The sequence below is a fragment of the Dasypus novemcinctus genome, chromosome 18, assembly GCF_030445035.2.
Source record: "Dasypus novemcinctus isolate mDasNov1 chromosome 18, mDasNov1.1.hap2, whole genome shotgun sequence".
NCBI lineage: Eukaryota > Metazoa > Chordata > Mammalia > Cingulata > Dasypodidae > Dasypus > Dasypus novemcinctus.
The window spans coordinates 43402375-43419395 of NC_080690.1; the positions used below are offsets into that span (position 1 = coordinate 43402375).

The 17021-nt window shown below is 34.3% G+C and overlaps 1 protein-coding gene across 16 annotated transcripts in view; it reads right to left on the reverse strand.

The window, feature by feature from the left end:
- Positions 1–17021, reverse strand: part of PHKB (phosphorylase kinase regulatory subunit beta) — a 258670-nt gene that overhangs the window by 122093 nt on the left and 119556 nt on the right. For 13 of the 16 annotated variants that reach the window (XM_004457055.5, XM_058280056.2, XM_071209177.1 and 10 more), the window contains 5 exons: positions 14605–14700; positions 13311–13508; positions 8272–8329; positions 7686–7763; positions 5388–5546 (listed from right to left, as the gene is read on the reverse strand). In XM_004457055.5, the coding sequence (XP_004457112.1) occupies positions 5388–5546; positions 7686–7763; positions 8272–8329; positions 13311–13508; positions 14605–14700 (589 nt within the window). The remainder of the gene's footprint in view (positions 1–5387; positions 5547–7685; positions 7764–8271; positions 8330–13310; positions 13509–14604; positions 14701–17021) is intronic. The other 3 variants (XM_071209181.1, XM_071209183.1, XM_071209182.1) reach the window with 1 other exon arrangement.

The window sequence follows — 17021 nt, forward strand, 5'->3', positions numbered from 1 at the left end:
ATTAAAAGGCCAGAAAACCGTTAATGTTAGAGGGTGTGGAAGATAGGAATGCTTAGTCACTGTTGTTGGGAATGTAGAATGGTACAGACACTATGGAGGACTGTTTGGCAGTTCCTGAGGAAGTTGAATATAGACTTGCCATGTGACCTGGCACTACCATTACTAGGTATATGCTCCTAAGAACTGAGAGGAGAGACATGAACAGACAATTGCACACCAATGTTCGGTAGTGGCATTATTTACCATTGCCAAAAGTTGGAAATAACCCAGATGTCCATCACCTGATGAATGGATAAACAAATTGTGGTGTATATACCCTATGGAATATTATGTAGTGGTAAGAAGAAATGAAGTTGTAAAGCATATGACAATATGGATGAACTTGGAGAACATTATGTTGAGTGAAGCACGCCAGACACAAAAGGACAAATATGTTATGGCTGTCTATTATCAACTAAATACGTAATGTGAAATATAAATATGAGAAATACGAATATAGGTAAAATTTGAGGCTGAACAAATGTAGATTAATACTACAAAACGTTAATATCAGACCAAAAAACACACATTATACTAAGAGAAGAAGAGACAGAGTACTATATATTGCATGATTCCATTTATATAAAGTGTAAATATAAATACATTTATTAATATAAAATTCGATCAGTGGTTATGGAATGCTGAGGGGGGAATGCTAATGGGTGTGGAGTCTTTCTTTTTGGAGTAATGAAATTGTTCCAAAATTTTTGAGGTGATGAATATACAACATTGTGATTATACTAAAAGACATTGATTATATACTTTGGATAGATCATATGGTATATGAATATATCTCAAAACTGCTTAATAAACAAATAGACTATTGGGCAAAAATAGCCAGAAACAGCAGCTATATACAGCAGGAGAACCATCTAGAGATTGAGAGGTAAGGAATTTTTTGGTCTGTTTTTTATTATTACTATTATTGAAATAATGAAAATGCTCTAATAATGATTTGAGTGATGAACACACAACTATGTGATTATACCAAATGCCAATGACTGTATACTTTGGATGAACTGTATGTTTTACTAATATTTTTAAAAATGGGGAAAAGGACTTGCATAGATATTTTTCAAAAGAGGAAATACAAATGGCTAAAAAGTACATGAAAAGATGCTCATCATCACTGGCTATTAGGGAAATACAGATTAAAGCCACAAGATGTCACTTTATACCTACCAGACTGGACACTATTGAAAATACACAAAAGTATATGTGTTGGAGAAGATACGGAGAAATAGAAACACTCATTCTCTGCTGGTGGGAATGTAGAATGGTGCAGCCACTGTGGAAGACAATGTGGCGGTTCCTCAGCAGGCTAAATAATATTTTCGCTTGGCAATCATGCTACTAGGTACATAGACCCAGAAGAACTGAAAGCAGGTAGATGAACAGACATATGCACATCAATGTCCACAGCAGCATTATTCGTAATTGTCAAAAGATAGAAGCAACCCAAATGTCTGTCAGTAGACGAATGGATAATAAAATGTGGAATATGCATACAATGCATTGTATTCAGCTGTAAAAAGGAATGAAGTATTGATGCATGCAACATCATGGGTGAGCCTTGAGGATCTTATGTTGAATGAAATAAGCCAGGCATAAAAGGCAAATATTATGATAGCATTAATATGAACTAATTATAATAAGCATACTTATGTGAAGGTAGTATCTAGAAAAGAGAGCACCACCAGACATGAGTAGAGAAGGGGGAACTGATGCTTAATCTGTACAGAATTTCTAATTAGGTTGATTGTAGTGGTTTGGGGGAGACATCATGATAGTTTAAGCATTACTGTTAGTTCTGAGGTATGTGGGTGTGTGTTGCTGAAGGGGGAGCTTTTGTGTAATATAGTCTACTAGGAAGAAAGCTAGAGGATAAAACATATGACTGAACCCTGAGGTGAATGAGGATTGAAGTTAATAATATAAGAATGTTCTTTCAGGATCTTAAACGTACATCACCAGCATAGGTGTTATTAATAGGGTGGTATATGGGGCAAAATGCACCAAAAGCAAAAAATGGACCACAGCTAACATTCTTGTATCAATTGTAACAAAGGTACTACATCAATGTTTCTGTCGACAAACTTAGGGGGTATGGAATATTGCATATTTTATTATTAAAAAAGTATTTTATGTCACAGAAACATCAAAATTTCCCTGTAAGTTATATTGTTTTATCTGTTCAGGTGTCTAAACAGACAGGGATTTTTAATCAGCTTAAATGTTATATAGCTACATACTTCAACGAGACATAAATGTATCCTTTTTGCTATAGGTATGTTTTCTGGATAGAGGACTGCATAGTAGCTAAGAAAATATTAAACTTCCCTCCTGAGATGTCCTGGACAACTAATAAAATAATGGAGAGGGACCAGCCCCATCCAAAAGGTGAGGAGTGTCTTCAACTGCAAGCAAAACAACTCCATTCCTCTGTCCCATAATAATTAAGTCCCTTCTCAATCTTAAGCAATCAGAGTGGACATCATTCCAAATTTCTCATGATTGAGGAATGAACAACAATAAGGCGGAAATGTAACCACTGACTAAAGCAGATTTACTGTTATTGTAGTTATTATATTGTGTTAACTGAGTAACTTGTAACATTGATATAAAAAAAAAATTTTATTTTAAAGGATCTGCATAGAGGGAGCAGATTTGGCTTAAGGAGTTAAGCACCCACCTCCCACATGGGAGGTCCTAGGTTTGGATCCCAGTGCCTCCTGAGAAACAAATACAAAAACAAGCAAAACAAACCAGAAAACCAACTCAGGGATACCGATGTTGTTCAGTGGTTGAGAGCTGGCTTGCCACTTATGAAGTCCTGGGTTCAATCTCCGGCCCCCAGTACTTCAAAAACAAAAACAAAAACAAAACCTGCACAAGCAAAATTTAGGGGCAAGTAAAATAGGAAAATATCAGTAAGGTTTAGTATACTTAATATACAAAATGTTCTGGTAGATTAATAGGAAAAATAATAAAACAAAGCAAATAAATAGATGATTCAAAGATAGATAAGACTAAGAAATGTTTGCAACATTCAGCCTATACATAAAAGCATGATGCAATTAAATATATCATGAGGGTAGCAAAGTTTTTTCATTTTGTTTTTAATGAGAATAATTAATGCCAGAGAGGGCATATGTGACACAAGCACCCTGCAGACTGCTTAACAAATTGATAAAGTCTCTGAAAATCACAAGTTGTGTGACCTTGGTGAGTTGCTAAACTCTTATGAGCCTTAGTTTCCTTACTTATGACATATAGTACCATCTCATAGAGAAGTTAAAAGATTGTTTTGGATTATATTTGTAAAGGGCAGAGCACAGAATGTGACATATTTTAAGGAGAGGTTTTAGTTGTTTAGTATTTCTGGGAAACTGACAATATGTATGAAGAGCCTTCTCAGACTCTAGGTATTACTATCTTCGAATCCAATTTCACTAAAATATTTACAGATGAGATCAAAACAATTTTATACAAATTTCTAGCCCTGGCAGCAATTCAACTAAAACAACTTAGTTCTAAGAAAGCCAGGCATTTATATAAGCTGATGTAAGACAAAATTCCTAGGTGAAGGCTTTAAAGAAATACATTATATGTGTTCTCAAGATATTTATAATGCCTGCTGCACAGAAATCCCACTGTAGGCTACTTGCAATCACATGGATACCCCGAAAAATATAATGAAAGTACTAAAAAATCAAGGTGTTTCTGCTTGAAGTTTCTTAAAGTATAACAACTAGGAAATTTCTTAGCAACCACCATGTAGAAATATATCTGTATACTCTTACCTATTCATTTTACTTTTAACTGATCAGTAACAAAACCATGTACTATTATGCAGTAAAGAGTCAACTGCATTAAAATCAACAGAATAACCAAAATCAAGACTGTAGATTTTTATGTCCTAATGCACATGAGGGAGGTACTTGGTCACTGAACTTAACCCTAAGAAGGATTAGCTTTGCAGGCTTTATCAGTGGCTTTTCTATTTTTAGATGCAAATAGACTGATCTTAGTTATAAACAGTGAATTAGGAAGTAGTATATCAGAATAACTAAGCTGCCCTCAGAAAAAGAAATATTTCCTAAGTCATCCCATTCCCTCCTTAACTATAAAGCAATTAATATCATGGGAATTAGCACAGCATAGGCACTCTGCAAATAACTACTGAATTGACAAATAGATTAATTATTATATAGGAAATATGAAAGCATTTCCTTCTTGTGGTGAATTTTTCACATATATAAAATACATATATATTTTTCCCTTTGGAAAAAGTAAAAGCAAAGTTAGTATAATACTAATAACAACTTTTCAAAAAGCTGTCTCATTAAAGGAAGAAAATTTTTCTACAGTTTCTTAAATTAGAATTAAGTAAATACAGAGATCCAGAAAAACAGAAGCAGAATGGGGGCAAAAAAGCAGTAACTAATTTTCTCAGCTTTGGTTGGTTTCTGTGTGCTCTTAAATGCTTCAACTGGAAATTTGGACTTTGAAATATTAATATCTTTCCTCAATGGAAAAAGAAACCAAAAAGGATTACACTTATAAAACACAGAAATTTAGTACCTATATAGTAATGTTAGAAACAAAAAGACAACAATAGTATTTCATATAGTAAGCAGATCTTTTAGTTACAGTATTTACAATTAGTCTGATTCTAATCAGTTTTACTGTTTGACAAAAAGGAATTCTGACTCTATAAAGATAACTTTTTGATGGAAATCCTAAGACTATTTGAAATTTTTGCAAGGAATGGTGTAGAAGATGCATAATACTTTTTGTATTCAGAAAAACAGCCTTCATTTTAATATGCCTAAACAGTCCTCTGATTCGGCTAAAGTTATAGAAAAAGCAGAAATATAATTCTTCAAAAAATTATGAATAATGGTCCCATTAAGCCTCCACTGAGAATAAGTGCCAATGTGTATTTATTAGAAAAACGAGAACTTCCAAACTAATCCCTTGGCAAGTGGTTTACTAAAGCTATGACCAAGCATGACTGCTAGATTAAATTAGTTTTACGACATCATATGAAAATAATTCAAAATTCCCAAAGCCTACAGTTAGAAACATATCCTTTAAGGATAATATAGTCCCCTAAGTGATCTCATTGGTACCCTTATCTATTTACTTTCTTCCCCAAAATTGTCCATCATCATTCAGTGAAACAGACAGGTTAATACACCTTTAAATACTAAGAAAATCCTCAAAGACCTCTTAGAAGCATGAAACACCACCTAAATCCAAGAAAAATGCCAGCAAAGACATACTTATTTCTAACAGCTTAAAAACAAGGACAAAAATGTTCACAAACATCTCTACTTACTTACCCAACAGTTTTGCAATGATATAAAGGGCTTGTCCCCAAAGAAACAGTTTTCCATCTCGGCCACAGTTACTAGGAAATCGCTTTTGACTACCAGGGTTTTGTTTTTCATATTCTACAAAGTCAGCTGGCACATAGTAATACTTTGGTATGACAGGATATCCTGTGGAATTTAAAAAATAAATATTTAACATTTAAAAAATTATTGCTCTCCCCAATTTTTCCCTTCAAGAATCTAAAATAGTAGAAAGCAGGGAGAAAGTAAGGTCATATCAGATACTGGATATTCTGATTTCTTTCAGAAATTGCTAGAGGAAAACATGGAGAAAAGGGTTTGACATTAAAACACTAATTCAACAACATATGTTATGCCTCAAACAACAATGAGTACCTAATCTCCTTTACTAACATTTAATTTTAAAACCTTTATATGAATCAACAAATAGAGTATGCAAATATTTAGAGTCAAAGAGGTTATTTTAATAGGATTAGTCTGTAGAAGCTTCACAAATGAGATACTGTGCCATCTTAAATAAGGAATTATAACCTTGAATCATTGCACAGAGCAAAGAAATCCCCATTTAAATATTAAGTCCATTATAATTATATTATAATGCAATATCATTCAGGAGAAAAAAAAAATCACCCTTTCCTGTGACTAACCCATTTAAAAATTTTCCTTGGTGCAATGTAAAAATTATTTATAGTGTAGTATCTTTGTGTGATAAAAAAGAAGGGTGGGGGGGAGGGGGACGAAGAAGCACAATGGTCCAGGAGACCATTACAGAAGACTTCTGCAACTTCAGCACTCAATAAAATTAATTTTCCTAATAAAATTCAATAAATTTCTCTAAAACTTGACTTTTCCTCATGTATCAGTCAATAGTGATGTACATTTCTAAAATCAATATAAAAGTCTAGGATAAACAGAATATTTTGAAATAACTCTCTGAGCATGATGAAGCTTAAAAGCTTAATTTGAACTTAAACACATTAAACTATCACCTCATATGTATCAATCAAAGTTCTACCACTGAATACCAAAAGATCTGATTCAAGGAATTGCAAATAAAAGATAATAATAGGATTGGGTAGGGGAAAAGTACTTTGTTTACTAATAATATTTTGACAATGCTCTTTAATTGTTAGTTAAAAAGGTTTAAAAACAACGCAAGTTACTGGTGATAGGATGAAATGTTACATAGGTTTGTTTGATGTTAAATATGTTTGTTTTGTAAGTTCACAACTATTATACACTTACTGTTTATGTATGTTTATATATGAGTGATATATTTCAATAAATTTTTTTAATGTAAAAAATTAAAATAAAAAATAAAAAAAAATCATTACATATTTCTCACATTGGAGAAGTGACTATCTCAAACATAAAGACATAATATAAATAACTGCTTTTCAAAAATTAATATTTTTTGGAATTCAATTTTTACCCATAAACTTTAAAATTAGCAAATGTTTTAAAGGATAAGCACATAATATGAACCATTTAACTCTGAGATATTTGTGGGAAACACCAACAAAAATAAATGTCATGTAAGATAATGAAAATCATAAACTTCATGTAGGTTACTACAATTGCTAGTTTGTATACTGTGTCTATAAGGCAAGCCAATTTTTACAAATCCACCATACTTAACTTTCACATAAGAAACTTAAGAGACTATATTCTTATTCTATTAACACTACTTCTAAAACCCAAGATATCTAGAACTTCTCCTTTGGAATTCCTTTGAGAATTTGTTTTACGGTTATATAGAAAAATAGGTTGATGTTCTTTTTTTAGTCCCTGTTGGTGTTTAAACAAAACCAATACATTCTTATTCAAAATAATGGGCCTTCTGACCATTTCTAAAATATTAAATCCATTCCCAAACGATGGCATTTTAGTACCACTCCAGACATTCAAAGTAACATCCTAAGGACCCTGAAGTCAAGTCAAAAAAGGAGACCAGAATGTTCTCAGAAATGGCAGTACCTTTGGACTAGAACAGAACCTCTCCAGGTGGCACTCTGAAGGGGATAATGTTCACCAGAGAACAACATTTTTGGTGACTTGGACAAAAATCAGTCATCTGTTATCACTGTCACACTACATGAAGTGAAAAGGTTATAAAGGACTTCTGCCCAATTAATAGAGATTCTTCTTTCCAATTGTATTTGAGGTGTTATGTTTAAAATTTAATATAAATTGCTATGGATTAAAATGGGATCACTCATAAATCTCAAAGGAACACTAATGAATTATTGGTATGAAGAATTTCTTGAGGAAAAAACACAACTATACCTTCTGTGGTCTGATGAAGTACTGGAGTCAGAAGATCCTGATATTCCTTTACTTGTTTGGGGTTACCTCTAAAGACTCCTAAAATAGAAAATCCAAAAGCAGTGGAACTTAGGAACAATGTCAGGTAGTTTGTCTTAGAAAAATCTTTTATCCTCCTTATACTTACTTCAGTAACTTTCTATGTAAGTGATAAAATTTAAATGGAAAGAAGTAATATACATGTGTGTTTATTTCTAAGAAATTGATTTTAAAAGGTCAAGTTATCATTAATTTTAATTGTTAAAAATTTCTCTAGTCTTAAGTGTGTTTTTAGATATTCACAATGTCACACACAATTTCTCTTCATAAAACAATTCTTTATAAATATGGCTAACACATTAGAATATTTATTCTAAAGTATTTTTGTTTAATTCAGAAATATTTTAACATCCCCTAAGAAAGCATAAGAGTGGTATACAGAAATGCAGAGTAGTTAATATCACTGAAGTGTAGTCTATTTTGCTTGAAAGTAGACATATTTGTTTTCTTCTTTTCTTTAAACCACTTATATCCTATTATTTTAAATTTCAGAGAAAAGCTCACTTACCATCAATCATCATGTAAAGGAAAAATATGGGAAATTCACATTCAATGCCATCAAAGAGCTAAAACAAAATAAAAATTAGATTAAAATTAAATTTTCAATAATGGAAGTAGAATAATTCCAGTTAGGATATATGTAAAAGGTTATATTATAAGCAGCTCCTTGGTTTTGCTTGTTTTTTTTAATTAGAGGAGTTATAGGTTTACAGAAAAATCATGCATAAAATACAGGATTCCCATATACCACCCTGTTAGTAACACCTTGCATTAGTGTGTACATTAGTTACAATTCATGAAAGAGCATTTTTATAATTGTACTATTAACTAAGGTCCATTATTTACAATAGGGTTTTTTAAATTACTCAAGATTCTTATTATTCAAAAGTTCACTCATTCATTCAATCCATCAAATAGATGTCAATCATTCAATAAATATTTACTGAGTACCTACTAATACCTGACTCCTAATAGACAGGTTATAAAGTAAAACAATAAAGAACCTGCCGTCAAGGGTTCAGAGTATAGTGGGAAGGCAGGTAATGTAAGTGAATAACTGTAGTACAATACAAAATGTCTAAATATAGTTTAAATAGGAACATAGGAATGAAACACTTGAGTCTGCCTATGGAGTTAGGGAAGGGTTAATAGGTAAGGAGACGCTTTGCCTATCGCCTAATGGATTTCACTGGGTGATGTGAACTATTGATGCATGAAAACACAAAGTAAATTAAAAAACAACCAATTATTCAGTATTTCTGGTACAAGCAAGGCAGTAGTAATGAAAGCTAAAACCCAAGAGGAGGGCCAGAGCAGTTAGATCAGGAAGGGCATTGTTAGTCACACTAAGAGATTAAGATGATCTGTAAGTGGCAGAGAATTACTGGTGAATACTGAATAGGATAGGATTTACTCATTTAGATTTACTTGCTAGATTGGAAGTATTGAAAGGAAAGGTAGGATAAATGAAAAAAAAAAAAAGGCTGCTGGAACAATCCAAAGAGAAATGATGATAGCCAAACTAGGGTTTCTGAATATTGATAATATTGACATTTGGGTCAAATAATCCTTTGTTGTTGGGGGGCTGTCTTGTACACTGCAGGATGTTTAGCAGTATCTCTAGTCTTTACAGTAGCACCCACCAACTTGTAAAAACCTAAGTGTTTTCAGATATTGCCAAACGTCCCCTGGGAGGCAAAACTGCCTCTGGTTAGGAACCATTCACCTAAATCAAGAAGTACTCAAGTGTGACGGTTTGCTCGGTCGGTAGAGGTGGGGTCTGGCTGCGGACAAGGGGTCGGTCCCGCTTGGGACGAGGGGTCGGTCCGGCAGCAGACGAGGGGTCGGTCTCACAGGGGTTGCGCGGTTCGGCTGACAGCGTCGCCCAGCGAAGCCGGCGACGAGGGGGTCGCCCGGAGAAGCAGGCGATGAACTGGGGACAAGGGAGGCCAGGCCCTTGTCGGGGGCTCTCAGGACTGGGGGGCGCACGGCAGAAGAAATACCGCGGAGACAAGGTAAACACGCAAGTCCACTTTATTGAGGGAGAGGCAACAGTTTTATAGGGGCTGGGGAAGGCTGATTGGTCGAAGTCATGCCCTGCTCTGATTGGTTGCCGGAGAAAGGTCAGTGGGCGGTGCTGGACGGGGGAGGGGTGGTGGTTAGGGATTGGCTGTCGCTGTTGCTGGGGGAAGGGGCAGGGTTTAGTGATTGGTGGCTGCTGTTGCTGGGGTGGAGTGCAGACTTGAGTTTCCTGCCCACGCCTGGCTGTTGCTGCTGTCGGGGGAAGGGAAGAGGGCAGACTGGATTTTTCCGCCCACGCCTGGCTGTTGCTGCTGTCGGGGGGAGGGAAAAGGGCCGCCCCACAAGGCATCGTGTGGCGCCATCCGGGAGGAGGGGCAGCCGCGGAAGCATGGCTGCCGAGAAGGGGAGACCCGAGGGCACTCTGCGCCCATGCCGAGTTTCCTTCAGGGGTGGCGGTGGGCCTAACCAACCACCCTATTATGGGGGCAGCGGTTTGGAATAGGCCTACCGCGGCCGCCGCCCCTCGCCAGGCCAGCAAACCACACTTCAGCCCGAGGGGTGACCACACTCAAGAGGAAGGGACAGATTTCTAAGATTATAAGGAGGCCAAATCTGCCAGTATTGTTGACTGATAAAAGGGGTGAATAAGAATGAAGAACCTTGAATTTCTCTCAGGTTTGGGGCTTGCACAGAGGAGTAAGAGATGAATTGTAAGGTATCCAAGTGATGATGTCCAAAAGGCAGCTGGATATGTGGATAGGTCAGACAGGGGGAGAGATATAAGTTAGGAAAAGAGATCTGGGGCTAACAGTGGTAGTTAAAGCTCTGGAAACAGATCAGGGTAGCATAATAAAAGAATATGATTGAGAATTGAACTAGGAAAAGAGCTATGTTTAAAAGAAGGCAGAAGAGCAACCTGCAAAAGAAACTAAGAGTAGTGAGAAAAGTAAGCACAGAACTAGGAAGAGAGTCGGGTTGCAAGAAACGGAAAACACTTCAATAAAAAGGACTCTGTTAAGACACTCAAATACTAAGGAGAAGTTTAGTAAAATAAGGTCAGAAAAGCATCCACTATAACCCAGTAGCCTAAATTGACTGAACCCGGCAAAGTTACCAAAGTGAGTAAGGAAAGAAGTAGATTTTAAGGGGTAGGAGTAGGCATATGCAAATAAGGAGAGACACCAAGTACAGATCATGCTATTCAGAAGTGGCTATAAAGAAAGAGGGGATGGGAGGTAGAAAGGAACAAAGGCTGAGGGAGGTTTTCCTCTTTTGAATATCAAAGTATTTACGCTGAGGGAAAAAAGCTGAATTGAATTTGGGGAGAAAAACAGAGGGAAGGCAGAAGTGAAGAGAAGATAAAAGACAAAAAGAGACATGGACATTATTATATCAGAGAAGAAAACAAATGATAACAATGAGGGTCTCAAGGAATGAATAGAGAACAAGATGTGGCATATGATGAGGTTTACTTAGATTGAAGGGCAGCATCTTCCATGAGATAAGAGAGATGGGATAAGTATGAATGCAGTGGTGAGGCATACAGAAATTAAAGTCTATCAAGTAGTAAGTAAGAAATCAAGTCTGGCTAGGGAACGCATTCTAAGGGATGTGGCATTTTTCTTTCTGGATTAATGAAATTGTTCTAAAATTTCTTGTGATGATGAATGCAAAACATTGTGATAATACTAAAAGCCACTGATAATACACTTTAGATAGATCATATGTTATGTGAATACATCTCAATAAAACTGCTTAATAAGTAAATAATTGTGCAAGAATAACCAGAAATAATAGCTATGTACAGCAGGCGAAACAGAGAGATTGAGAGGTGAAGAACTGTCTTGTTTTTTGTGTACTATTATTATTATTACTATTAAAATAATGAAAATAATAGTGACTGAAGTGATGAATGCACAACAATATGATTACACCAAATACCACTGATTGTACACTTCAGACGAATATTATACTTTTTAAATATGTATCAATAAAATTGATTTGGTAAAAAAAAAAAGGTATCAAGTCTGAAAACTTAAGAAGAAATGGGAAAAGGCTAGAAAAGCTTTCAAGGGGAGCTCGTAGCAGGACTGACAGTCAAAGCAGGGATGAGCACTGAACTGAGATGGATGTCCTGATTTTGGGATGCCAACAACCCACATGGTTTTTGGTTTTCCTTGCAACAGAAGTTTTAAAAGTAGAGGTGTGCTAGGCTTACATATTTTCACTGGTAGGTGAAAATATGCAGCGAGGTAACTACTAGAGATCCAATTCAAATACAAGTGCAAATCAGCACAAAAATGAATTAAATGAGGGGTTCTTAACCTTTTTTGTTCCACAGACCCCTTTGCCAGTCAGGTGAAAACCACAGACCTCTTATTAAGTCCACACTATACTGTGTATTATTTAATAAATGTATGACACCTGCACCAACACATCCCCAATATTTTTTTTGAACTTTCAATTCAAGCTCATGGACCCTCTGAAATCTTTTCACAGACCCTTTGGGGATCCATGGACCCCTGGTTAAGAACCCCTGAATTAAATAGAAAAGAAACATTTGAATGTGTTTTGACCCCATGTAACAGACTGCAGGAAAATCTCAAAAATGTAAATAAAATTGTTCCTAAAATATTCCCAAATGGTAGTCAGCTGTGAAATTAAATAAAATAACAAATAGCTTGTCCTGCAAAACTAATTAAGAGTTAATTACCAAACAAATTACAAGTTACAATGTTGCCTAGACATTTCCTATAAATAATTCCTGAGGAAAGGGTCTTATTTTTTTTCCGATGAGTGAGTCAAAGTTACGACCATCCTTATCAAAATGATTTTCAACCTATTCCACTAAAGGAAATGTGAGATAATTTGCCTCTAGCAATGTACATATATGTATGTTTATTATTATTTTAATGTTTTGGAGGGGTTAGGCTGGTAGTTTTTATGAAAGGCATAAAGATAGTTAATATTAAGCTGGAAATAGTTGTGCATATGTATATTTGAAAAATAAAATATTTTAAAACTGAAATTTAGAAGGCCTATATTTCAAAGGGAAATATCTAAATGAAACAGAAAAAGGAAGAGGAAAGAAGTATGAGTTTTAATGACAGTATTTACTTAAAAGATTGAAAACTGGATCACAAGTAGATATATGTAGAAGGCAGGAAAAAGGCTGAAAATGCAATAGAAAAAATAATCAGTCAGTGAATCAAAGTGGCCCTATATGAGCAAGAGAACCTGACTGGTAAAAAGAGCTAACACTTATGAAGCACTTACAATATGCCAGGCACTATTGTAAGCACTTTTATATATATTAACTGATTTAATACTCTCATGAACCTCATGAGACAGGTACTATGACTATTTTACCAGTGAAGAATATTAAAAGCAGAAAGGTTAATTAACTTGCCCAAGGCCACACAGCTAGTAAGAGGCAGAGGCAGAGGTAGAATTCAAACTCAAGAAGTCTGCCTCCTGATTCTGCTTTGACCACTCTGCGATGTTGCTGTGGGAGGTGTTTGATACCTTAATTTCAGCTGGTTTGTAGTAACGTCTGTTGGGATCTTCCAATGATGTTCTATAACCATCTCTCAAAAAACGCTTAAATCCATATTTTCCTTTTAATTTTCTAACCACTTTATCAAGTGTCTGGCTAAACAGAGCTTCATCATCTAGGGCAAATGCAGGATAAGAGATGCAGGGGATCAGGGCAGCATCTGTGTTCTTGAGACCATAAGAAAAAAAACAGAATTTAAGTGTCTGCAGTGACAAGATCAACAAAGCCAAAGCATCATGGAGATGAAAAGTGAATAAAGTTACCTAAATAACAGTGCGATTCTCTGCCCTGAGGAAGAGATATGTTTATGCGGCATGCTTTAGTAAACTTTACAGCAGAGATAAAACTTTATTCATTAATAAAGACTATATTCAATGTTCAACACTGAATTCAAACTTTAAAATATTAAGTACGTAAAAATTTAAAACCAATAATAATTTATCATAACTCTGTTATAACCACTTTCTTATAATAGTGAAATACAGAAAACAATCTAAATAAGCAACAATTAGCTGACCATTTAAAATTTAGAAATATGTTTATTGATATGGAAACATGTTTTTCATTCATAGGACTAGGTTACTAAGCATTATGAACACTAACGATCTAATTTTGTAAAATAAGAATATTGTATGTGTGCATAAAGTATGCAGAAATACATAAATCCAAACATAGGCATCCTAAGATTAAATCTGAATGACGGAATAATAGATGGATATTGTATTATTATTTTTTGCTTATTTGAGGATTTTTGTCTCACTTTTATCATCAACTTACATCACATATAAAAAAGTAATTTTAAAATAAAGTAATTCAATTTTGGATGTTTTCTAAGAATAGAGCCACAAATAATCACTAGAAAGACTTTCAATCAGAAAATTTACCAAAGGAAAAAAGTAAAATGAATGAGAGAAAAGAAACAAGAAAAGAGAGGTAATTTTATTCAAAAGAAATATAAATTATGAAAAATATTTTTAATATTCTAAAACAAAAAAGATTCATTTTGGTAAAATATGGTGCTATTTCTAAAGAATATATTCATTATCTACTGTCATACAAAGACTCAAGGAACAAAACTCTACCTTTGCCCACAACTCTGCTCACTCTTTTAGTAAGACATCTGAATGCCAGGGAAGCAAGGGGCAATATTTATTACATCTTCTTGATAACCTCTAACCTTTTACAGTATTTTCTTGGAAAATAAAACAAAACTACATAACAATCAAAAATGGTAGCTCATATTTTAATACAAAAATATCTCACGTGAGATCTTGATTCTCTGGGTAACAGTGAGCACAAAGTTTGCCTGTTGCGATTGTGAGCATCGAGATCCACAAATATAACTGACCAAGAACAGCCCTGAAACAAGAGAAAAACACTTCCTAAGGTAAGAAAAAGGACCTGTAGAGCACTTGGCATTCTGATTGCAAGAAATTTCACAAAAATAATAACATTAGTTTATTGGTAGGGTTATAGAAGATTTGCATTTTGTTTTATTATACTTGCAGTATTTTAAAAATTTCCTACAATAAACATATTCAGTTTATAAACAAAAAATGTTTAAATTTTTTCCTATTTTTATCTTGGTTTTCTTGTAAATCAAAACATACTGATTATAAAATAACCAACTAATTAATAACATTTATTTTAATGAAAATACAAATAGCGTAGCTAAAATTTTTGACAAGGAGTAATGCAGGAACGAATTCAGATTCACAAAACCTGGATCACACATTTCTAATAAGGCATGTTGATTATAAGATCCTATTATAATTAGATATAATCTATCATTATGGATGTAAAAATCTTGATTAAAATATGAAGACAGAAGAACTCAAATAATTCAAATAATACTAGCTAATAGTATGTATATAAGGTAGTGTGTCTTATGCTTCACAAGGATAACCTCATTTAAGCTACATGTATAGATATAATTATCCTCATTTTACTGAAAAGGGTACTAAATCTTAACAGCAAGAGTTAAAAAATGAAGTCTCTGACACAGAAGTCCACACTTTAACCACTAGATTACACAATCTTCCACACTGGAAAAACATATCTTTTAACCAAGAACCAAGAACTGGAAAACAAATCTTTTCACATTTCACAAAAATGTGGAAAAAGACAGATGTAAAAGATATGTCTATTTACCTACTAATCTGGGTTAAAAAGTTTTACTATTTAGCCATGTATATATTCTACATTTAAGGGTAAAATTGTGAGTAAACACATATTTGTACTTTTCCTGGGGAGGTGAATATTTTGAAAATGCAGAGAATGAAATGGGAATATAATGACTGTTTCCAATAAAAGAAAATACTCAGAAAAAATATGTGGGGAAAGGGAAAGAGAGCTATCATAAATTTCATGCAGATTCAATATTACCTCTAAGTCTCACTGCAATTCAGCTACTTCAAAAATGTATTCACCTTGAAACTAAACTACCTCGAATCAATTACCTAGCCTGAAACTTCAAAATCTAGTAGCACTATGCCCTAGATCAAAATGTTAGACTCCCTACAGGGATGTTATTTTTTCCTGTTAACACATGCTTGTACCTGAATATGAACTCACAAAGAAAGATTTCTCATTTGTCATTTTATTAAATCGTCTAACTATGACGTGAATTAATAAATGAACTGGAAATTAGTGGCGCGATCTCAACAAAATCAGATTAGGCTAAACTGTTCTTTCTATTACTTGAGAGTCCTGACTTCCCATTTTTATTTGTTCAACAAAGCTTTATGCAGTAGCTGCTGCTTGGAAAATACCGTCCTCTCCCCTTTGATGAATACACACATGATCAAACTTAACCTTTGCTCTCAAGGAGTGACCCAGGTGATAAACAGTCTTGAACAGTATGATTTAAAACACACACACACACACACACAAAACTGCATATAGCAGTACATGACTAAGTGCTGAGTGAATTACTTAGATGAAATTTTAAAATGGCAATGAACCTCTAGAGTTAACGAGAAAAAAACAGGGAAGTTGGGCACTTTGTGAGAAAGGTGAGGGACAAAGCTGGCATCCGAAATTTTGAGGAAACTGAAGCAAATAGTGTCGTTAGAACAAAACTCAGTGGAAGGAATGGGTATAATAATGTGCTGGAAACCTGTGAATATGCAAAACAATAGACGTTGTAATTTATTAATAAAATTAATTACCTGCCAAATTTGCCTGCCTTGAATTGTATTATTAAAAGATACAATGAAAGGTAGGGTAATTTATAAATAATGAAGTGAAATGGCAAATTTGGCAATTATCTCCATTATTTCATTAACATCAACAGTCAACTTCTATTTCCTGGCCATAAATAAATGGCTTTGTTATATAAATACATCAAAATATTTGTTCAGATCTCAGTTTTCCATTTCTAGCCTCTAAAATATACACACAAAGGGAAAAATAATCTCATATTTTTAGCATATTTTGACACTAAGATTAAAGAATACTTACTATATCATCTGGTGGACCTAGTACAAAAATATGCCATGTTTCAGGCATCATGGCCCAGATTTTCAGGATAAAATCATCCAAGGCCATGGGCAAATATTACCCATTCAGAAGTGAGTTTTTACAAAAGTCACTTAGGAGAGCCCACACATGGAATTAGTTATCATCTACTTTAATTCATCAGACACATTTATTTTAGGTGTGCAAATTTCAAAGACATT